At 36.0% G+C, this 25404-nt stretch overlaps 1 protein-coding gene across 14 annotated transcripts in view; it reads right to left on the bottom strand.

Annotated features, from left to right (window-relative positions):
* The window catches only part of RALYL (RALY RNA binding protein like), an 817889-nt gene that overhangs the window by 178988 nt on the left and 613497 nt on the right, over positions 1–25404 (bottom strand). For 12 of the 14 annotated variants that reach the window (XM_032421711.1, XM_032421702.1, XM_032421708.1 and 9 more), the window contains 2 exons: positions 14989–15102; positions 566–738 (listed from right to left, as the gene is read on the bottom strand). In XM_032421711.1, the coding sequence (XP_032277602.1) occupies positions 566–738; positions 14989–15102 (287 nt within the window). Of the gene's footprint in view, positions 1–565; positions 739–13101; positions 14619–14988; positions 15103–25404 lie in introns of those variants that run through there. The other 2 variants (XM_032421699.1, XM_032421700.1) reach the window with 2 other exon arrangements.

Genomic DNA, 25404 nt, shown 5'->3' with positions numbered 1-25404 from the left:
ATATAAGGAATCAAGTTTTGGCTAAATCCCCAACTCATAAAAACTATCAAGCAGCACATGTTCTAAAGATGGTGAACTGGCCATATATCAAGGGTCATCTTAGTCTGCAGACTATGGAAATAACTGTTGGCCATACAACTAGTAAAGATAATTATCATCAGTGAATGACACTATTTAATAAGAGAGGGAGCCATGTATTTTCCATTAGATGGTCGTTTGTTGCAAGAATATTATATCAACGTACAGTTCACATATAATTGCTCAAATGCAAGATTCCTTTTGTGATGGAGCATTTGGGAAAGAGAATCTTTCATTTCACTTTAACTATAACTAATCTCATAGATAATATTTCAATTGTCCGTTCATTTACTCTGTCATATTTTAAGTTAACATGAATGTATTGAGCACTTATTATGTGCAAAGCACTGTACTGATGTTGCCTTAAATATATGCATTTAAGAATGAAATAAGCCCCAAATATTAAATCTTTATTTTAGAATGAATGAGTTGCTGACATGCTGGTGCTATTACCAAGGGGTGTGAACACCAAATGTTTAGTTCCTACCAGCTCATGACCCCCATCTTCATCGAAGTCCTCCTCTATCCCATCAGTCATCTCTTCTCCATCCGCATCTGGCCCTCCTTCAGCAGGCTCCTCTGTAGAGTGATCTGCATTCTCTGACACACATTCATCTTGGATCAGCTCTATACTCTCTTCCAATTGCTTCTTCTGAGCTTCTGGGGGGGGGAGAAAGCAAATGACTACTACCTTGGGTTGCTCACGAGCCATTTGGATAAACCATGAAAAACAGTCTATGAAAGGGTAAACTCTGTGTGAGGAAGATAAGGTAATATTATGTTCCAGTTGAATTTATTCAGTCATGTAAATTATGTACCTATACCTATGTGTATTTTCATTTCAGTATACTTATTTTTAAATGGAATTATCAAAAATTAGGAAGTCCAGATGGTACTCGTATATAAAGAAATAAAGATTTACATAAAGAGATGGATCTTCCTGGCTATATATATTCTTTTCTAATAAGGATATTCTCTCTGAGGAAAAAATACAGCAAAAACAAAGGGAAAAAATCAAATAAAACATAGAACTTGTTCACTCAAGGAGGGAAGATAAAGAAATTTCACTGACAAGTTCAAATCTAAGTGAAAAAGACAAAAATTCACTGAGGAAAAAAAGTACAAAAGTACATGCGTTGTCTTTCAGACAACTTGTTTGTGTGAACAATACTCTGACATTTTAGAGTCTAAATTCTGTTGGCAGATGTGGTTAACTGCAATGGTTAAGAATAAAATTCTGGTGTTAGATTTACTAGCTTTGTGGTGCAAAGCCAAAATGGTTAACCCTCCTTGTGCCTCAGTTTTCTCATCCGTACAATTAAGATTACTACTTCTTAATTTCCAGAGTGTGAAATAGTAAATCAATGAGTTTAGTAGAGTTATTTGCAAATAATAAGTGCTCAACAAATGAAGCTACATTCTACATTAATAGAATACCCTCTAATTACCAGGGTTTGCGCGTTCCATTTACAGAAATTCACCCAGATGGGATTTATGCTGACAACATAATAATTATTTCCCCTAGCGGTTGGTTTTCATTTCCTGTGAAAATATCAAGAAGCATTGGGTACTGAATAAACAAGATCATTTAATGTACCTCCTTCTCTAACTTATTCCTATGTATACATGGTTATCTCGAAAGCCTTGTGGTTTTCACTCATTTTGATTATGGTTATTTTACCAGACAATTACCCCATTATTTGATTTGAGTTTTAAGAGATGCTACATCTTAAGCTTATTTATTTATATTTTATGGCAATAAAGATTGTTTATAGAGCCAAATAAATTGAGGCATATTCATTCCTAGTCTTCTTCATAATGTGAGTTAAAAAGAAAGTAAGCATTGGTATACATATATTTTGACTCGGCACAAATCTTTTCAGACACAACTAACTTGTAGATCAATAAACTGATAAAAAAGATGTATAAATAAGCAGGTATCCTCTTATATAAGTTGTTTAAAATTTTAATAACAGTTACTCATATTAATACATGTGTTCTTGTATTTTAATTCTCCAAGTACTAAAGTTTATGTATTGAGAATCAGGCAGAGGGTAGGGTTGTGCCTTGGCCCTGCTGTCAGAGGACAGGATTCTAGGTCAGCTTAGCTACTTACCAGTGGGCTTGAGTCTGTTTTGGCCACTTGGTCAGGTCATTGGAACATAGTAGGTCAACCTTCCCTCATCTACATAAAAGCTTTCATAAAAATACCTACCTCTGGGGTTGCTGTGAGGATTAACAGAGCTTATATTTGGGAAATGTTTTGCACACTATGAAGGGGGACTACATAAATGTGTAACTCTTACATACAAAAAAGGAGACCACATGGTCCTCATTGCCAATATGTCAAGAGAACAACACCAGTAAGCATGGAATGAGAGGCCTGGGCAGATCAGGGAGTAACAGTGAAAAACTTGTGGGGCTGAGGCTCCATTCCAGAGGAGGAGAAGAGCTGGTGTGGGTCCAAAAAGGCCAAAAGTAATTACCACAGGTGTCTTAAAATGACAAAACCTGGGCTCTTTTTCTTCACATTTACTTCCTACATGTAGACACAGACTATACGTTCTGTGATGCTTTTCTATCAACTTGTTAGTTTCCCTTTTCTCCATAGAACAACATAACTAATGTAGTGATGATGTAAATTTTGCTTTTAAAGCTACACTCTTTATCTTCATATATGTGAGTGTCCCGATGAAAACAAGTAGCATAAATTCCCTTTTCTCTGATGTCTACATTGCTTTTAGCTTAGAAATTCCTATGAAGATTCTAAAGTGATTATTGTCAAACTTAACCAAAAAGATTTAATCTGGGGAAGATGACCCAAGTATCTGGATTAAAAGGAAGGCAAATCAGAAAAAAATAAAATAAAAAATAAATAAAATTAAAAGGAAGGCAAATCAGGCAAACGATACAGACGAAACACATGCTGAACTTAACTGCTACTGAAAATTGCTAGGTTTTATTCATCTCGCCTTCCTTCCACAGATCGTTGTCCTCTACAATTCTTGACCTTTAAGCTACCTACACACCTCTGGCCAGCAGCACCAACTGAGGGAAAGCTGTGATGGGCAGATGCGTTTGAGCACTGAAGTTTTGAATCTTCTGATGTTAATCACATCCCATGTTCTACCCTACAGTCTTTACTACCGCTGACGCCGTGGGCAGCACAATGTATCCGGCAAGGCAACTCTGGTTTCAACCCTTCCATCTTTGTCCTAAGAGTGACTTTTGTATTTATCACCTGGTCCCTCCCATTTTGCCACTCTATGTCACCGTGCTACTTGTTAGAAATACCATTGCTTGGGATGCCTGGGTAGCTCAGTTGGTTAAAGCGTCTGCCTTCAGGTCAGGACATGATCCCAGGGTCCTGGGATTGAGCCCCGAGTAGGGCTCCCTGCTCAGTGGGGAGCCTGCTTCTCCCTCTCCCCCTGCCTGCCCCTCCGCCTGCTTGTGCTCTCTCTCTCTCAAATAAACAAATAAAATCTTATAAAAAATACCATTGTTCTCGCCACCTGGTTCTGGTATTTCAAGAATGAGAAAGGAATGGACGTTTGGGATTGAACAGTTATTATCCTATACAGCGAAAAATGTCTTCAATCTTACAACTTTTCCTAAAGCCAGACTTTCTCAATTTTAGGTCATTATATTTATTTTTTCGTTATAATACATAACTGTACTTTTGCTTAAGATTAATATTATTTTGGAAATTTATTTGGTCTGACATATACATTTCTTCTCTAATGACTTCAGAAATATTTGTTCTCTGGGAACCCTTACTTTTTGATGTTGAAACTAATATTCTGTGTTTTTTTTTTTTCTCCTCTGGAAAATCTTTGACCAAAGAAGCATGGAAGATTTTCAGAGAACCCATGTAGGATCAGAATTTAAAGATGAGTAGCCCTCATTTGACTTTGTGTATCAATTTGTTGCAATTATGCTTGAAATCCAAGCTGACTCTCCTGATCCTCCTACCTGGATGGGATCCCTCCTCTCCTGATCAACCAAAGCCCAGATCAAATGCTGTCTTATTGTTAGTCTATTGTTACCCTTTTCTCTGGTGTTTACGTTTCCTTAATATTTGAGCTATTGTCTCAAAAGGTCACTGTCACAAAGGGGATAATATAGATGTTAATATTTTGTAAAGTGGAAAGTGCAATACAAGTCAGTTATCAAGAAATTGTTTGATTTGTTCTGTACCCCTTACCGAGTGCTTATACATAGAAGAGATAATATAAGCTATTAGAAAGGATACAGGATTTGAGATCCATAATTCTGTTAATTACTACTCCTATTAGCTATGGCTTTCTTCTCTAAAAGATGAGCATGAAAATAACATCCTTCAGAGAGTTGCTGTGAGCTCGAATGAGGAAAAAAAGGTGAATGTGTTTCCTAAAGTGTAAAGGCCACACAGACATGTTATCATAATGGGCTCAAAAATAGTTGTTGAGTTGAATCTATATTGATTATTTGATTGCCAGACAGTGTATGTCAAAATCATTCATCACTACTGACCATTAAGAGTCATACATTACAAAGACAATTTTGGCTTCATTTCTGTTTAGATAGGCATAGTGTTTTAATTTATTCTCTGCTCTTGTGTGTGTGTTATATAACATACGTGGAACTCCTCTGACAGCCTATTTCAAAGGCAAGAGTGTATTAGAGTTCAATGCAAAAAAACCTAGGACTTATCCTCATTCATCCATTCATTAACTTGAAAGCTAAATGTATGGAAGACATTATCTGGTCTGAGAAAAAAAAAAAACTTTAATTACAACGGTAATCAATTCATAGCAGTTTAAGAGAAATACAATCAACCTGTGCTTTGGTAATATGTAGTCATCATAGATTTTTGTCATTACCTCAGTGAGAAATGTTATAATCACTTAACAATAATAGGTTCCAGGAATAAAATCACACATGAAAGCACATTTTGTTTATTAAACTGTTGGTTCCCAGTTTAACAAGCAGTTTTGATCCAGTAATTATTTTGTTGAAACAGAAACAAAGCAACTTGTTCTATTTTTTTATGAATAATTAACTAATTTTACTTCTACTAGAAGTGAGTAATATGTTTTAGTTTACTCCTAACTTTATAACATTCTCTTTATCTGCATAATTCTTTTTCTACTTGCAGCTTTTCCTTTTTATTTTGAGCGTGGAGTGTATATGTGGTCTGTATGTGTGTGCATACATATTTATGTCTCTACTATTAATGTTCTTTGTGGCAGGAACATTTTTATTCATCTTTGTAGCCCTGATGGCTAACTCAGAGCCTTATACACAAGTGAAATATTTGCTGAATATATTCATGAATTGTTGTGGAACTAAAAAACAGACATAAATGTCTGGGTGTCAAATTCTTTTCAGAGAGTCAAAGTGATTGTTGAATTTGGCATCATGGTAGCAAAAATATGAAGTCACAGAGGTTAAAAGAAACATCCTTGCCACATTTTCCATGAGAGCCCCATACCACCAAATCAAAGTAAAATGTGGGGTCTGAGAGTTTCTTAGAATATTGTTTGTTTTCAAATGGATAAGCCTTTAGGAGAAAAAGAAAGCATGAAGTCTGCAAGGGCTTCCAGGTTGAGGGCTGTTTTTGAACACTGGCATCTTTTGGAGTCTCTGTTGTCTTCTTTAAGTCAGAGTGACGGGTGACCACAGCATTTCTTTTGTGGGCGAAGTGAGTTTTAGATTTTTTTTTTAAAAGAATGGATTAGGAACCAAAAAGCTAGCAGCTTATGCCTAAAAGATATCTCTAATATTACATAAATTATGGATTTCAACAGAAAAAAAAAGTTAGTGAGTGCTTACAAAGTGCTGACCATGCAACATTCATTACCTATAGGCCTTGAAACATCCTGCAGGGGAGGCTTCTTTATCATTTTACAGATGGAGAAATAGGTGCTCATGGTCACACAACCAGTAAGTGCAAGAATCAGAATTCCTGCTTAAGGTTTTCTGACTCCATAGCCTGGGCTGTTTCCTAATATTTCTCTAGAAGAAAGGCCTAATTTGATAGAGCTTTGACTCTCTTCAGTAACCAGACAATTTTAAATTAAAGAGTGAAGAAGTCTGTTTAGTTAGGGGCACAGGTTCCAACTAAATAATGGTTGTCAAAGGGAAAGAAGTGCAAGTGTTAGGTAGGTGCTTCTGTTTATGGGAAAATGCCTCAGGCTTTAGAAAGCCACGAAAGAAAATAATTTGATATTAAATTTCAACCCTCCTATTCAAAAGTTTTTTTTGCATATCACATTTCTATTTCAAAAGCTATATATGATTGAGAAAACAAGTTAGAATTATTGGGATTTATGCTCAAAGCATTTTTATTAAATTCAGTTTGCTGCATAGCTATTATCATTAATATAACTTTGAAAATTGGTTGAGTTGGCAATTAAGTTTTTTGACAGGCCGGCTTAATTGCTAGCTAATTGCTAACTAAATTGTACTTAGCAGATGGTTGGAAAGAATGTTGATACAAAGCAGTCACATTATTCATTAGAGCCAAGCAAGTACCCTGGAACTATTGTTTTTGCATACTAGTATAAGCTGTATTTTTAAAAAAATTCTACATTACAACACCTGTATATAATATGAATTTAACTCAATGATTCCAATAAATGCTATTTAAAGAGATGCAACTTATTATGGATGGTAATACTAATAATGTCATAAATGAGCATCAGGAAAGCTACATAGGAAGATTGCTTTCCAGTTAAAATGTCAGTTACATAAGTATATTCCTGGAGTTGTTCTCATGGAGTACCCTGGATTGTTGAGATCACCACAAATTCAATATAAATGATTTTAAAAATTACAGAGATACTGTGTTTATTTAAACCTCACAGTAATTTTAAGGGATAGATATTAATCCGCCCCCCCCAATTTTATAGATTTCATAAGGACCTTTCCAAATATCATACAACTAGTAAGTTTTGGGACTAGATCTCTAATAGGATTGAACCTAGTTTTGTTTGATTCTTGAGCCTTAGATGTTTTGCTAGTGTAGATCTATTTGCCACAGGGAAGATGAATTAGGGAGGAAGCAAACTAGAAGTGGGGAGACCAACTACCAGGTGAGGATTTGGAGGATGAAAATGTTCTAACTGATTTGTGGTGATGGTTGCACTGCTCGGTAAAATTACTAAGAAGTCATTGAATTGCACTCTTGGGATGGGTAAGTTTCATGCTATGTAAAATATACCTCAATAAAGTTGTTAAAAAATAAGATGAGTGCATCAGAGCAAGTGAGAGATGATGAGGGTTTGGGTACAGGCAATAGTATCGGGAAAATAGAAGGGATGGAGTAAAAAGACACTGAGGTAAGGTTTTGCAACACTGGCTGTAGAAGGAATAGAAGATGTTCAGTTTGGCAATTTGATTGACAGGATTTATGTAGTTGTGATGTAAACAGAGACAGGCACAGGGAGTAGAGTATATGAGATAAGAAAGTGAGGAGAAAGATTTCAATTTTGAAAGATGGTGATTGAGTTATTACCAAGGACCTTAATGTACCTCTCAGCTTGACCAAATTTTGACAGGCTTCTTCCTAAATAAAGAAGCTCCTGACCTCTTTTTTCTTAGAGCCTTAACTTTAGAAAACTTGTGATTGTAAATTCTTTCTATGCTCCTTTGAGATGTAAATCTTTTACAACCTGTCTTTCTTAAGACCTAGAAGCCATCCCTTTGAAATGTAATCATCAAGAAAGATAGTCTCTGTGGGAGAGTAGAAGCTTATCTTCCATAACAGTCAATTAGCAAACACAGATGGCCCAATCATACCAACCAGCCTCTGTACTAATGTCCTCTAATACTTTTCCATTAGCTTAGCATTTAAAAATGATCCTGCCTTTTGTTTTAGTAGAGTTCAATTTCCATCCCATATTGTACTAGTCTTGACCCCTATTGCAGTAGTCTAGAATAAAGTCTTCCTTGCCATTTTTAGTAATTGTCCAGTGCAATTTTTCTTTTACAATTATCCTAGGGATAACCGTAAGAAGTTCTCCATCCATTAAGCAGAAGGAAAAGCTTCGATCCAGTTGCTAAACACAACTCACTCTCTTTTCATCCCTTTAAATTTAGCTTCTTTAAGACATTTAATTTTTGTAGTCAAATATTTTCACAAGACTTGTTATGAAAAATAGCAGTCTTCCATTCCTACCTGCTCACCATTTTCAGTTCCTTAAAGGCTTTCCACTCAGCTCTTTCTTTTAAATATGTGCCCTCATATTTCTAAATAACATGTTTATATTGCTATTTCTTAATCAATTTCATGCTCTGTCTGTTGATATCATACTTAGAAAGCTGAGGATTGAGTTCTCTGTCACACAGTCCCCACTTACCCCATCACTCTAGGGAGTTACATTGTAAATTAGATTAGATCAATTTTCTGTTTTTAAATAATTTTAAGTATGTAAATGCTTTGTGTAGCTAAGCTATTAGTATATAATAAATAATTTTTCTTTCCTGAACAATGCTATTTTCTTTGATGTTAAAAACTGCCTTAGGTTTTTTTTGTTTTTTTTTTAAATTTACTTCCCTATGTACTTCTATGTACTTGAGCAAACTTTAACTAGATGTGTAAATCTCATTTCGACTAATTCACTTCCCCACCCTTTAGCCATTTGATCAATTTCATCTTGAAAAAGTCTCTTCCAGAGCTTTTGAGTAGTTCTGATTTGGATTTATTTCTTTCTGGGCCCCTCGCACAGCTCATACCAGAATCCCCTTTACCACCATCCTGAGGATTCCCCTTGCTCTTGCCTTTGGGTTTCCCTGCTTTGTGAGAGCCATGTTTCCCCTTTCTTGGTTTACCTCCTTGTTTTGGTGAAGTACCTGCTTCAGTACTTTTCAGAGAAAGAATGAATTGAAGGTACACTTCTTGATATTTATATATCTGAAAATGTCCTTAATCTACCCTCACATTTAAGAGTTTGGGTATGAGGTACAGAATTGTAGCTTGTAAATGATCTTCCCTCAGAATTTTTAGGGCATGTTTTCATTGCCTTCTACATTTCACTGTGGCTGCTGAGAAGCCCATTGGTATTCTGATTCCTGGTCTTTACATGAAAACTGTTTTTTCTCTTTTCCTGTCTCTCTGAAGTTGGTAGGACCAACCTTCTTTTTGCCCTCATGTTCTGAAATATCACAATGAGATGCTTCGATGTGCATCTATTTTCATGTGTTGTTTCAGGCACTCAGTGGATTCTTTCAATCTGATTAACTATGCCCTTCAGTTTTTTTTTTCTAAAAAATGTTTTTGATGATCTATCCTCTTTCTCTCTGAAACCCTGTTAATCAGATATTCATCCAGTGATTTTCATATCCATATCCTCTTATTTCCCTATCTATTTTCTTCTATATTTTCTGGGAGAGTTTAATTTTGTCTTCCAGTCCTGTATTGAGTTATTTATTTGTGCTATCATATGTTAATTTCTAAAATCTCTTTTCTCTGTCTTCTGAATATTCAAATTTTAGTTTCATGTTCTTATTTCATGAATGCAATATCTTCTTTCTTTCTGAGTGTATTAATCGGTGTTTTTTTTCCTTTTTAAAATTTTATTCTTCTGCACAATCTGTTTCCTCCAAACTCTTTTTCTTTTTCTTTCCTTTTCTGATATCTCCTTTTTATGTTAAGTGTTTTCTATTACTGAGTGATGCTTGTCCATTCATATTACCAGTGGGGTATTAAAATATCAATGGGCAGCTTTGTAAGCACAAGGATATTGTTTTTGCAGGATGACCTGATTGACCATTTCCTTGGGTGGCACCTATGCCAGCATCTTAAATCTTTCCTTTCATATTCCCAATGAAAACTTCTAGTGTCTTGCCAGTTGTCTGGCAGCTGAGGGGGAGGAGAATGCTTGAAATTTCTACAGTAATTGTATAAACTTTCACTTCTCTCCTTAATGTTTAATGCACTTAAATTTGTTTTTTACCAGCTCTGGGATCTGCTGTTGTAGCTTTTCTGTAGGAAACTTCATCAGCTTTCTAGTGGGTCAGGGATAGTTAGGAATGGTGATGTAGGAATTCGACTCAACAGACTTGCAACCATTTATAACTCTTTTTCCAGAAGAATATGTCTTTAATTTTGAACCTTTTGGGATTTCTGCATTTAAAATTGGACCCAGGTTTCTAGGATATGTTAAGTCAGGTGCATTTCTCCATCTGCTGTCTAGCTTCTAAAATTCTGTTCCCATTCTCTTTATGCCTAGAGGTTTTCATTTTTTAAATCCTATCATTCTAATGCAGTTTCAGGAGACAGCAGAGCTCAATTCATGTATTTAATCCAATATCTGTAACCAGAAACATCACCAACTTAATCCAGAGTGCAAATGCTAGCAGTAAGGTATTCAGAACAGAAATAGTCATGTTACAGGTGGCAGAAATAGTTATGTTATAGGGAACGCATTATAGATATGAACTCGAGCAATGTTTTCCATTCTGAGTACCTCAATATATGGTTGACAAACTACAGAATGATCAGAGAAAAGAGATGACAATGGTTCAAGATGCAAAACCAAATTACATGAGAAGCAGCTGAAAAAATTACTGATATTTATTTAGAGAAAAGACAGCTTCAAAGATGCTGTGACAAAAATCTGAATGCCGCTAAGTTGAACATCTATGGGCCAATTATGTTGACTCTCTGTTCAAAGGTTGGGAGTGAAATATTATAGCTCCGTTTAAATATTTAATTGGCTGTTACATTCACAATGGATGAGACATTAGTTTGGTTTCAGGGGACATAAAATGGATGACCAAACCAAGTGAAAACAAAAGACCTTTTGGTTTGGTGACTTATAAGGAGAACCTATCATAGGCATCTGAGACACAAACGTAAACAGAGACCAACCAAGTAAATAACATTCATGTGTGAACTGGCTAAATAAAAATATTAGCAAACTGAAAAAAGTATGCCATGCATAAAGTGATAGCAATACTGAAAGATTCCAACTTTTCAAAAGAGTTATGTATTTTGATATTTATTTGTAATATTACAATTCTTGGGCATTATCTTTTAAAATTCTGTATCTTTTACCAAACATATTGGGGGGGATGAATTCATCTTATGGGATCTGGTTTGTGACCTCTCCAATGCTTAGGTCAAACTTTGGCTATTATCATTGGAATTGTCCAAGCAGGACTGGATGGCCATGTATCAGGCACACCACTGAAAATAAAATTGAATGAAATAATGTCTACTTGCCTTTTCACATCAGAGACTTTATGCCTGAAGTTTGATTTTTTAAAAAATGTAGTTGCCTGTATTAATTGTGCCCATTGTATGATCCCAGTTTTTAGTTTTCCTTCTTGCCTCTTTTACCCTTTTTGGTCATTTAACATCGCTGTGTAAACCACATGTAAACTCTGCCACTCCTATGTGGCCATTTATATGTGGCTCTTTTAAAAGAATCATCCAGGAATGAGGCACAACTGTAGACTACATTGATATAAGTGTTACTTGTTGTTTTCAATAATCTACATACACTATATCCCAAAGTTGTGTTTATTGAATTATTCAAGAAAAAAATAATATATGCATTGTGGATTTATGCTACCTGTAATTTAAAAGTCGGGATAGTATGTTTGAGGTCATAATCCATTCCTCTAGTTTACATTTGAGGGGTTGAGACCTAGAGAAGTTAAATGAGTTGCCAGGTTGTGCCTGGTACATAGTACTTGGTGTTGGGGAGTTAGAGAAGGAAGAGAAGACATGACCTTACGCTCAGGAAGTTTACAATCTCAAAGAAAGAGACAAGACACCATACAAATATCTATTAGAAGCAATTGAAGGTATAGAGAATCCCAAATCAAGTAGTTATACTTCATTGCAATTATTCCTCATAGCTTTGAAATTCACTACAAACAAAAAAGAAAAAAATGATAGTATGAAACTTGAATACTGGACAATCTCCATGTTGTGTAGTTTCCCCATCTTTGGTTTGTGATCTTCCATCTCCTTCCTGCCAGTACTTTATGTTGGAAACTTTCATTATCAAATAACTAAGACTGGGAATGAGAGATGTATAGTAGAGTAATAATGAAGAATAAATGTTAGTTAACTATGAAATAATTAGCTTAGCAACCAAATAAACATTCAAATGAGTGCTCCCTTAAATTTAGTAAGGAAATATTGAGTATTTTTAAAGAATTTTATTATATTTCTCTCCACTTTCTATAATCCAGTCTTGACTCCTTCCTTACAACCCTGATTTCTTTTCATAAAGAAAATCTAGAAATTAATCATTTTATCTCCATAAATACGAATGCTGTTCAGGAGACAATTACTAAGTGAATGAAATTACGAATTAAATAATTCCATTTTCTTCTTAACATGTTAAAGTAAGAAAGATATAAATATCAAAAGATTAAGCCTATCATTTTAAAAATAACTCTCTCATGACTGGGAAAGTTTAAACACGTACAAAAATAAGGTGACAGCCTTTCATGAAAAGAAAATGCAAGCTTTGAATTTTGGCATTACATTTATAGATGATCTTCCAAGAAGATATGTGAAAGGTATTATTCATTGAAGGAAACTGGAAGGTATAATATGATAGAATAAGGATCACATTTTTCTCTTTGAGGTGATTTATATTTAAATGAGTTCTCCATAATCCTTTAAACTGAAGTGCAAATTGGTTATCAAAGTCCTTTGCTGTAAGGGTTGTTTTACATAATAACGAATTTCACAGAAGTTCCTCAAAGGGAAATATTGATTTAGGCGACATCACAGAATATTTCAGTTACAGCCACATTTTAGATTAGTGCCATAGACAGCATATAAAAAACTTTCTAAAATCTAAATTTCTCTATTAAGAAGTGTAGGCAGTGTTTTTGTTGTCTTCAAATAAATAAATACCCAGTAATGTGATTTTTGGATCATATGGTAGTTCTATTTTTAATCTTTTGAGGACCCTCCATCTGTTTTCCATAGTGGAAAGTTACAATCCCACCAACAGTGCACCAAGGTTCCCTTTTTTCCATATCCACACCACCACTTGTTGTTTCTTGTCTTTTTGATACTAGCCATTCTGACAAGTGTGAGGTGATATTTTACCTGGTGGTTTTGATTTGCATTCCCCTGGCGATTAGTGATGGCTGAGCCCCTTTTCATGTCCCTGATGGCCATCTCTGTATGTCTTCTTTAGAAAAATGTCTACTCTGATCCTTTGCCCATATCTTTTCTCAGTAGAAAATATGTTGATAATAGAAATTTCTAATACAATGATTGTTTTATCTACTCTTTCTCATCCACATTAGTGAGAATCTGCCATTCCAAGTGCTAGGTACATAGCTCATGTTTTTAAAAAAAATGGGTTGTGTGAAAATAGTAGGAAATGTTCATTTGCCTATATATGCTTGTGTTATTACCAATGCCAAACAGCTCCAATTATTGAGCCTTTACTCTGTGCTAATTACTGTGCTATATAAGTTACATATGATACTTTGTCTCTCACAATGTGAGGTAGGGATTACTATCTTTATTTTATAAATGAGAAACAGGAGGCTAAGTCAGTGGTGCATGAGAATCTGAACCAGAGTTTATTTCTCTCATTCACTATGCTATACCACCAACTCACATCTGCCTTCTTTTCATCTTTGAGTCCTAGCTCATCACCAGGAGGTAAAAGCTCTAGTCCTCACCCAGTGATACAGTGAACACATAGGCAGGTTCCTCTTTGCTGTGTAGCTCACGGGCCCCAGGATCCCAACCAGTTCTTATCAGTTAGGAGTAACCCAGGGGGCCTCAGTCAGTGAAATCCTGGGACCAGGTCCTGGGTGGAACCTGAGATTGAAACCATAAATGGGAAGGGCACTGGATTCTCTCACAAGACTGTGGTTTAAGACCCAGGTCTATCACTCACTAGTCAAGTGACTATGGAAAAATCAATCTACCTCCTTGAACCTTTGTGTTTTCATCTGTGCAATGAGGAGGGTGGATTTGATCAATGGCTTTCAAAACTGTATTTTTTAAGAAGTGAAGTTCTTTTTTTTCCCCCCGAGATCAAGAGTTGGACGCTTAACCGACTGAGCCACCCAGGTGCCCCTGAAAAGTGAAGTTCTTTTAGCAAATGGAGTCGTATGTTGAAACCCAGTAATAAAATAGATACAGAGGTAGAGCAAGGGCAGGATCTGGAGGAGGCATGAGTTCATCTATCTCCTGGGCCTCCTTCTAACCCTCATCCTATCTCCAGGGAGCCTCTGAGGCATGTGAGGCCTTGCAGAACATGATTTTCAAACTGTGTACTCGCTCAGCTCTAACTTTATCCCAGTTCTCATATTCTATGATTTAAAAAAAATCTGTAGCCACTTGACGAGGGCATTAGAATTGTATTGGAAGAGAAATAAGGTCAAGGATGATAGTTCAAAGGAGAAGGGGCATTAAGTTGTAAAAGATATAATCAAATGACTTGCCGGGATGGCCAGGGGCATGCTCTTGATGCGGGACCCTGAAACTGGGTACTGCTTCAACAGGCCTGGAGCAATGCAGGGGCTGGGCGTTATAATCCTCGTTTCCGAAATCGGTTGTATTTCTGCAGTTAGTTTATTTAAATATATATTAGTTTAGTCTGACAGTGATATTCCAGTAGTTGATTTTATTTTCTTAAAGGATTCTTGATACTGAGCTATTAACTTTTAATTATGATACAACTATGATTATTACCATCAAAATACTTTTCCTTGTTTAAAAATATGAAGTTTAGACAAATTGGTTCATGTTCTCTAATGAGTCAAAGCTCAGATTGTATTGTTGGCAACTCTTGGCGTAAAGACATTCTTCATGTGTCTGTATTAACCTGTTAAGCTTGGCCAGCGTCCCCCGGGCCCTGCGCTGTCCCTGTGACTGACACCGTTTCACCGGTTTAACCGTGACGTCTGTGGCCACAGATCTTTTTCACTTACCTGCCTCCGCCTTCTGCTGCTTCTCAATTTTCTCCAGGCGCCCTAGCAAGGAGTCAATTTTCGTTTTGATCTGGGTTAATTCTTTCTTGATTGTCTGTAACTCATCTGATTTCACTGGAAAGGGGAAAAGGGAAAGAAAGCAACAGAATGTCAAATGTACCATTACTCAGGTAGAACACAACTCACAGACACCCCGTGTTTTCTCAAGATGGTGTCAAATTACATAGGACGCGGGCACCTGGGTGGCTCAGTCGTTAAGCGTCTGCCTTTGGCTCAGGTCATGATCCTGGGGTCCCGGGATCGAGTCCCACATTGGGCTCCCTGCTTGGCAGGAAGCCTGCTTCTCCCTCTCCCACTCCCCCTTTTCATTGTGTTCCTGCTCTCGCTATCTCTCTCTGTCAAATAAATAAAATCTTTAAAAAAAAAAAAAACACAAATTACATAGGACACTTTTCAATCTTATCAGCTTCTCGTTACTTCCACTGATCCTAGAATACCGGAAGACATTGGCAATTACAGTGATTTTCAGTGACGTGAGCATTTGATACTAAATCTTTTCACTGCAAGTTACACAAAGGGATGGAGTAATCTGGAAACATCTTATCAAATAACTAAATGATACGAAACTCAGTTTTGGCAAGTAGTAGAGTTAATCTGCACTGTAAAATGGATTCAGACTGAGGAATGATAAAATCATGACAGATATGTTAGTACTACTTTGAGGTCGATGTTGTAATACATATTTCAGGAGTCAATGGTATTTGTAATCTAGTCCCCTGGTGTTTTATTGAAACCAGGATATAACGTTTATCCTCTGAAGAAATGTCTTAGATGCTAGAGAACTCTAACAGAACTCTTGCTACTTCACCTACTCTTTAAAAAAAAATGAGGCAATGGGTTGTACGTGTCCCTAAAGGCCGTGGCGCTGGAGGGAAGAAAATTCACTGAAGTTCCCACTGGTATTTTCTACAGTAGTGGTTCTCATTCCAGGTTTTTGATATTTAGCATGGTTTCAAAGAAAAGCAAGTGGGGACGAACACAAGACTGGCAACTTTTCATTTTGCCAAGTAAGGATGTTAAAAACAACAACAAACATCCTACTATCAACAATAATAATTATTTTATAAAGAAGAGGCTTAAGAAAAGGACAATCTCCTATTTAAAGGGCAGTCCATTAAATGAAATATATTTATGTTTATGAAAAATTCACTGCACTGTTGCTATTTTTTGAGAACTATTGGGAAATTTGCCATGAACCCACAATAACGAAAGATCGAAGATTTCAAAGCTATCATTACAGAAAATCTGCATCTGCCTAGGAGTTTTCAGTAGGTGGGGTTTCGGGTGTCCATGCCTCAGCAGAGACGCTTCAAGATCGGGGGGCACAGAGCTTGATGTCAGCCTATTAATCCTCTGTTACTTTTCCTTCAAGTTTGTGATGATCTCAGCTTGGTTATTCCCCAGAAATTTTGGAAGAAATGAGCATTTAGTTTGGTTCTTTAGTCTTCAGGAAATTTTTTTTATAAATAATAAAAACTAAATGCAATCTTTGTTTGCTTGGAATAGAGCTATATTTCAGCTAAGATATGTGATATAATATAGATGATAACGTATGCATCAATATACATTAATTGCTGAAAGGAAGCACATATTTTTTTTCAGTATAAAAATGAGAAAACATTTTTTATTATAAAATCAGAAATTTCTTTTACAAAAAGCAGATTTTTATTTATGATGCAAAGTCGCTTGCAAAATAAAAACTGCAAGAATCCAGGACCCTGTGGTGTGTTCCTATTATGAAGAACCAAACTGAAAGTAGAACACAGTTTAAAATAGAGAATTTCTTCTAATGTCAATTATTTCAGGGACATCAAAGTGCCATTGTGGAACTGCAGCGAAATTTGAAAAACATCATCTGTCACAATTGCAAATTGATTCCACTTTGAAGAATGATTTTCATTTCCTTTGATGGAAGCATGTCATGTAGTTTTACTTAAACCTATCAAATTTAATAGAAAATATTTTATCTTAGAACATTAGATTTCAATGCATGAGAAATGGGACTGTGGCTGGAAACTATATGTATTAGTAAGTAGAGCCACTCCTCAGCCCAGGAATGCAGTTGACTAATTTTAATGTCTTTATCTCCTTAAAAAAAAGAAACAAAAACCGCACCAATACCCCATTTTATAGAAACTACGTTACAAACCACTAGAAATCTGGCCTCACCACATAGGAACTTAACATGTATCCAGGATGTCAAGGTTGGCTTTAAGTCTAGACTCATGTCTAGCACTGTAGGAACACTTCTACGATCTGAGTCAGACTATTATAAAGTTTGGGTTTAATTAGTTGGTGGTATTTAAGCTTAGAGACAACAAGGATCTGATCTGCCCAAGTTCTGTCTGCTCTTTCCTGCCTCTACCAGGAAATTCTGAATCCGTCTCCAGCCCTATGCAAGTTGCCCAGCTTCAGTCTTGGAATGGCTAGCAGCAAAGGCTCATCAAGGTCCTGCAAAGCACAGGTTAAAAATAGTTTTGGCTGCTTTTTGAGCAATTGTGAAAGCTGTCTTCTTACTGCACTTCAGTGCTGTCCTTGGGAGAGGGCATGCCACTTACCTGGCCTAGTTGGCTGGAGTCCTGTTTTTACCTTTCTTCAGTTGGATTAACTACCTATAGATTTGGGTAAGGGTCTGTGCTATTGTGTCTGGTTTCCAGATGGAATTCCTGGGATGAGCCACCTCTATACCTGATGTGCTTCCCTCTAGAGCTCTTCTCTGCTTTTTTTTTTGGCTCCGGTTAACAATTTCTCTACTGCACTGTGGATTGCATTAATCCGCTACTCCATCAAAATAGACGTGTATTTTACTAGCTTAGATTTCTAAACTTAGAATTTAAAAAATTTTTGCAACTTGCGGGCACCTGGGTGGCTCAGTTGGTTAAGTGACTGCCTTCGGCTCAGGTCATGATCCTGGAGTCCCTGGATCGAGTCCCACATCGGGCTCCCTGCTCGGCAGGGAGTCTGCTTCTCCCTCTGACCCTCCCCCCTCTCATGTGCTTGCTCTCTCTCATTCTCTCTCTCTCAAATAAATAAATAAAATCTTTAAAAAAAAATTTTTTGCAACTTTCATTTCTGACATTTTTCCAAAAAATAAAAGTGAGTTCATAATTAAGGAGAGCCTTAGATCCAAAGCTTCCCAGTTCATTTTTCTTCCTTTTTACATTTTCTTTCCCCCGTCCATTCTCTGCCCACTCTTACCTGGGCTTCCGCCTTTAATTTGCCCAGCCTATAGCATAGTGCCTTCAAAGTAATAAGTCATAAACCTTTTCTATTGAACACTACCAGAATGTCCCCATTTCTACAGGGAAAAGGCCAGAAACCCACAAACATGTGCACAAACCAAACTCTTTAAACTGGTATTCAGGGTCTGCTCCAAAGTATATTTCCAGCTGTATATTCCATTTCCTCTCAAAGCATACTCTTCACTTGAACAGAAAAGCTTAGCGCTTAATCATATAATGCATGGAACCAGGTAGACTCTAGTTCACATCAATGTCCCTTTGGGGAGTCACTTGTAATCACTAATATTCAAGTTCCACATCTGTAATTTCCAACCTCTACCTTAGAGGCTTGTTATAAAAATTTAATGAGGTAATTCACATAAAGACTTAGGACCACACCCAGAACATCATCATACCCAATAAATGATAGTAGCAGAAGACATTATTTCTATTACTACTATTATTATTATTATTGCTATTATTTTTATTGATATGCTTATCCCAGCAAAGACTCTCTCTCTCTCTCCCCCAAATATGTCTATCAAAATCCTATATGCCTTTTAGGGCTTCATTTAAAGTCTTGCCTCCCCTATGGATTCTTCTTTGACTAATCCTCTGGAGGGTGCATCTCTCACCTGTAATTTATTTAATGGCATCTCATATTTGCTGCTAGACACATACTGCCTATTGAATTTTTTTAAAGATTTTATTTATTTATTTGACAGAGAGAGACACAGCAAGAGAGGGAACACAAACAGGGGGAGTGGGAGAGGGAGAAGCAGGCTTCCCGCGGAGCAGGGAGCCCGATGCGGGGCTCGATCCCAGGGTCCTGGGATCATGACCTGAGCCAAAGGCAGACGCTTAATGACTGAGCCACCCAGGCACCGCTGTCTGTTGATTTTTACTTAGTATGTCCTCTTTTCATACTAAATTGTGAGCTTCTTGAGAGTGAAGACCTGATTAGATATTGGAGAATTTCAAGAGTCATGCTTTTGAATATTTTCTGTGTTTTAATAAGCTCCTTCTTCTATTACTGATTGATGAGACTCCTGATGCTTACCATGAGGTTCTGGGCTTTGAAGTCTGTCCTCCTTAATTAGAAAATTATATTAACAGTTTTAAGAAAAGATCCTAAATTAGATTAGTAAATAGTGAAAATTTTCTATCTTTTCATCATAAAACAGATCCATAAAAATTATTCAGATTCCAGATTAATAAATTATTCTGATCTCTGACAATACAACATTTCAAAAAGAAGGGATTTTGGACAGTTGTTTGAAGCAAGACATATTAATAAATTTACCCCCTCACAGGCTCTCAACAACCGAACTCTCTCAAATGGAGAGAAGGCATCCAATTCCTTCTTTTTCTTCCTTCCTTCCTTCATTCCTGCCTGCCTGCATTCCTTCTCTCCTTTCCCTTCCTTTCTTCATTCCTTCCTTGTTTCCTTCCTTCCCTCCCTCTTTCTTTCTCTTTCTCTGTCTTTTTTTTTTCTTTCCTCTTTCTTTCTCTCATTCTTTTCCTCCTTGCATGTTTAACGGAATTTATAGCTCTGTGTTTTAAACACAGCAAGAAATTAGCAAATTTCAGAAGATCTTTAGGTATATGTATAAGTAGGTAGGTCACTGGATGCAATTTCAACCCAACCAACAAATCTTTTTTAAAGCTTTGTGCATGTACCAGACACTAAATTGGAATTGGCTGTCTAATGGAGAGATAGATAAGCAAACAAGAAGTGCAAGAAGAAAATTAGCATGGAAATATACCTTTTCTTAATCAGAAGCACTCTGAGAAGGACATATACCTTTGGCAGCCACACTTTTGTATTTTTCCCTAATTCCACCTCAGTTCTTCAAAATCTAATATCTTTATCTTCAAAGATACATTGCATAGAATATAGTGCCTTTATTTTTATATAGAGAATTAGATCATGAGAGTCAGGAGTATTTTTTACTAAGAATAATATGGAATGATTTCAATCAACTTGCTGTTACATAATTGTTATGTAAAAGTAACCTAATGTAGACAAGCTAGGGGCTTGGGATGGAGAAAATTGCTTTACTTCCCAGTCAGCTCCAAATTACCTTCCCTTGACTCATCTGCTTGCCTTTCTAATTATCTTAGGCTTTAGTCACAACTGTTCCTTGTTCCTTTAATGTGTCTTGTGTTTTCAGACATCTATACCTGTGTTTCTGTTGTCTGCCCTACACTCTCATCTCCTCCACCTGGTAAATGTCATTTGATTTTTAAATAGTCAGCTCAAATGTTGCCTACAGAATAAAGTCATCCTCAACCCTTGAGCCTCTTCTTTAAAAAGCTCATCCTCTTTGTACTCATACTTCTTTCAAATGATACTTTAAATGATCTTTTCTTTAAATGTCTCTCTCCCTGACAAGAGCAGGAACTGCTCTCATTTTTGACTCAAGTGTCTAACATATTTATTCAACAATATTCATGAAGATCTGTTATTGCTGGGCTCCTTCCCAAGAGCTGGGGACATATTCATAAACAAGAGAGACAAAAGTCCCTGAAGTGATGGCACACCCATCTAGCAGTGGAAGAAGACAACAAACAAATATCTTTTATTTGTTTATAAATATAAATTTAAAATGCATACAAGAGGTTAGGGAAGACCTAGCTAGGGAGTAAGATTTGTCAATACATATATACAGTGGTAAGGGAAAGTTTCACTGATAAGGTGACATCTGAGCAAAAGTCTCAATAAGGGGAGGCAGCAAGTCATGGGAATATCAAGGATAGTGGGATGGAAGACTATATGAGGCTGAGGAATGGTAAATGCACGGGCCTGACGCAGAAGTATATTTGATGTGTTTTAGGGACAGACAAGAGGACAATGTGGCTAGAGCGGAATGAGCAAGTGCAAGAAGAATACAAGAAGTCAAGAGGTAAGGTGAAGAGTGGAGAAGAGTGAAAAGGTATATGGAGAAGATTGTATAGAGTCTTGTTGGCCAAAGTTAAATACTATGGGTTTTATTCTGAGTAATATAGGGGCTAATTGTTACATTTAAATTTTTTTTTTTTTTTTTAATTCACACATAAGTAACAAACAGTGTTATATTAGTTTCGGGTGTGCAATATAATGATTCAAGAATTTTATACAGTACTAAGTGCTCATCACGACAAGTGTACTCTTAGTCCTTTTTATCTATTCCACCCATCCCCCACCAACCTCCCCTCTGGTAACCAGCAGTTTGTTCTCTGTATTTAAGAGTCTGGATAGCAATAAGCAAAAGAATGAAACTGGACCGCTTTCTTACACCAGATACCATACACAAAAATAAATTCGGAATGAATGAAAGACCTAAATGTGAGACAGAAAACCACCCAAATCCTAGAGGAGAACATAGGCAGCAACCTCTGTGACCTCGGCCGTAGCAACTTCTTACTAGCAAGGGAAATAAAAGCAAAAATGAACTATTAGGACTTCATAAGATAAAAAGTTTCTGCACAGTGAAGGAAACAATCAACAAAATTAAAAGGTAACCGATGGAATGGGAGAAGATATTTGTAAGTGACATATCTGATAAAGGGCTGGTATCTAAAATCTATAAAGAACTTATAAAATTCAGCACCCCAAAAACAAATAATCTAGTTAAAAATGTGCAAAAGACATGAACAGACATTTTCCAAAGAAGACATAAAGATGGCTAACAGTTACATGGAAAGATACTCAACATCAAATTATGGAAAGAGCCCAAATGTCCATCAACTGATGAATGGATAAAGTAGAGATGACACACACACACACACTGAAATATTACTTAGCCATCAAAAAGAATGAAATCTTGCCATTTTACAGTGATGTGGATGGAGGTAGTGAGTATTAGGCTAAGCAAAATAAGTCAGAGAAAGACAAATACCATATGATCTCACTCATTGGTGGAATTTAAGAAACAAAACAGATAAATGTAGGCGGAAGAAAAAACAGGCAAACTAGAAAACAGACTTAACTGTAGAGAACAAACAGGGTCGCTGGAGGGGAAGTGGGCAGGGGAATAGTCTAAATGGGTGATGGGCATTAAGGAGGGCACTTGTGATGAGCATTGAGTGTTGTATGCAGAGTGATGAATCACTAAATTCTACTCCTGAAACTAATATTACACTGTATGTAAACTAACTAGAATTTAAATAAAAACTTGAGACAAAAATAATACTATCTTCAAAGGAAAAACGTCTTCCTCTTTTCTTTTAGATAAATTTTACAACAAAAACTGCAAAAGAAAACTACAGACAAAAGAAAACATACTGTCATAATAAAAAATATTTGGCTTCCAGCTGATGATACTTTATTTTTCTATGGTGATTATAGGGCTTGAATTTAGAATTTTTCTTCAAGATCATCTAAATGATAAATGAATAAAAATAAAGTTCCTAGAATATATTACTCTAGCCTGCTTTTAGGCAAGCAGGATACTACAGAAACTAGGAGTCAGTTTACATCATACAGATAATCTCAAATATTTTTCCTAAACCATCGCTGTAGTTAGTATTCTACTCAGGAAAAAAAGAAAAAAGAAGCCACATTAAATCATTTCAGACTTGCTCTCTCTAAAGAGTTCATTGATTTGCTGATAAATGTTATTACATTCTGATACAGTCAACAAGATAATGTTTGTGCTTTTTCCAGCGAGATGAGATATAATCCAAAAAGGAAATTAGGCTTATGAGATGATACTATCTGTTTATATCAAAAAATGTGTGCATCTCTGATTTATGTGGTGAAAAATATTTCAATTTATTTTAGTCACCTGTGGGGTCAAGTCTATTCAGGGACAAATAAAGAAGCTTCAGCTAACTGTCTAGATCAGTGGTTCTTAACAGAGGGTAATGCCCTACATGGGATATTTGCAATGTCTGGAGATATTTTTGATTGTCACAACTCAGAGAGGGTGGTGTTACTGGCATTTGGTGGGCAGCCAGTTGGCTAAACCTCATAAAACATACAGGGTAGCCCCCCACCCAACACCACACCAAAGAATTATCTGATTAAAAATGTCAATAGCGTCAAGCCTTAGAAACCCTGGTCTAAATAATTATATACCCTCCTTCACCAACACCATGCTTTTAGGAACTATTTGGAAAATTTAAAACTGTTTGTGAACATGTGGACTTCAACAATTATTCACATTACTTTGTTTCTCTTTTTATTTATTTCCCCCAGCCTTTGATAAATTATTTAAATATAAAACAGTAAAGGAATAAAAATAATTTGCACAGAACTTAATTTATTAGTCACTTTTACATTTACTACTTCATCAGTAAAGGAACTTGAGAATCTGACAATTTACATGACATTCTCAAAGTCATATAATGGCTGTGTGTAATGTAATAATCTGAACAGGTAAAGTTCAGGCTCAAACCCAGGTCTTTTGACTACGAATTCTACACACTTTATTGTGCCATACAGCTTCATTTGATGTGAAAAATACGATCGTCAGTTCTAGCTCTTTCCTTCATGATGCATTAAGGAACCATATTATTTTTAATTGAGTAACATCCAGAAAAAATGAAGACCACTGATTTCCATAAAATAGATTTTAAGAAATCTTTATCATTATCACTTCAATTTGTCTACTTCAGCTTCTTTTGGTCCTTTTCCTCTTATTCATATATTTTAAGCTAGTTTAATATGCAGAAGCTAATTTGCCAACTTTGTAAATAGTTTTCAAAAGTCAGACTTTAAAAAATTTTGCTATAACAAATTGAAGCAATTTGTGTAATTCTCCATTTATATATGTAAATATGGTTTGGCAATTACCACATTCATGGATGGAATTTCCTAGAAAAACAAATTACATATATGTGCATATGTGTGCATTTATAATACCCATGGCTGCTTACATCTACACTAATTCTTTCTATATATTTTTAGAAAGAGAAAATGAAATGAAAAATGAGTGCATTATTTTATTCAATAACTATTATTCAAATACCTGCTGTATGCATCCATGCATTTAGCCTACCATTACCAGCTGCACATATACCATCTTAATTAATCTTTATGATAAATACACAAAATATGTATTATTAAAATTGTTTTATAGATTAGAACAGTGAATGTTAGAGAAGTTAAATAATGTATTTAAGACTGCCTAGCAATATGTCTAACCCTTAAACACTTACCCTAACATTAACCCTAAACCTAACACTCTGGAGGGGTCTCTGAACTACAGGATCCCAGGCACATACCCTCCCTCTGGCCCTAAACCTAACCCTCACCCTGTCCCTAAACCTATCCCTAATACTGGCCCTAACCTGAACCCTAACCCTAAATCTGATTTTAAAAAAAAGGAAGATGTGGTGTGTGTGTGTGTGTGTGTGTATATATATATATATATATATATATATATATATATATAAAATGGCATATTGCTCAGACATAAAAAAGTACAAAATCTTGCCATTTGCAATGACATAGATGGGCTAAAGACTATGTTAAGTGAAATAAGTCAGAGAAAGATGAATACCATATGATTTCACTCATATATCAAAATTAACAAACAAAACAAAAGAAATGAACAAAGGGACAAAAAAGAGAAAAGGGCAAACCATGAACCAGACTCTTAACTATAGAGAACAAACTGATGGTTCCCAGAGGGGAGGTGGGTGGGGGGATGGGTGAAATAGGTGATGGGGATTAAGGAGGGCACTTGTGATGAGCACAGGTTTTGTATGGAAGTGCTGAATCACAATATTGGACGCTTAAAACTAATATTACACTGTATATTAACTGGAATTTAAATAAAAAATAAAAAATAATCTATTTGCACATTTCTAAAAAAAAAAAAGGACTGCCTAATAAAAAGGCAACAAAATCAAGTTTAGAGTAGGCTGCCTGATTCCAAAGCTATGCTTCACTTTTGTTTGTTTGATTCTTCCCCTGCCTCTCCAAGCCATGAGCTTCTCATTATGATGAACTGCCTCCTTAACCTCATGCAGTTTATAATTAGTGGAGGAAGTAAATGTGTAAGCAACTTCTTATAATACATATGAACATGAAATTTATAAAATAATGGAGGAGTAAGTGAAATGTACCTACCGCATGATATGGAAGTTATCTCCTACCTTTTGGTTTTCCCCACCAGATTTTAAGAACCCGAAACCATGTCTGTTT

This window comes from Phoca vitulina, unplaced genomic scaffold (genome assembly GCF_004348235.1).
Source record: "Phoca vitulina isolate PV1807 unplaced genomic scaffold, GSC_HSeal_1.0 scaffold25, whole genome shotgun sequence".
Taxonomy (NCBI): Eukaryota; Metazoa; Chordata; class Mammalia; order Carnivora; family Phocidae; genus Phoca; species Phoca vitulina.
The sequence above is the reverse complement of the archived record's forward strand: the minus strand, read 5'-3'. Positions and strand labels throughout refer to the sequence as shown.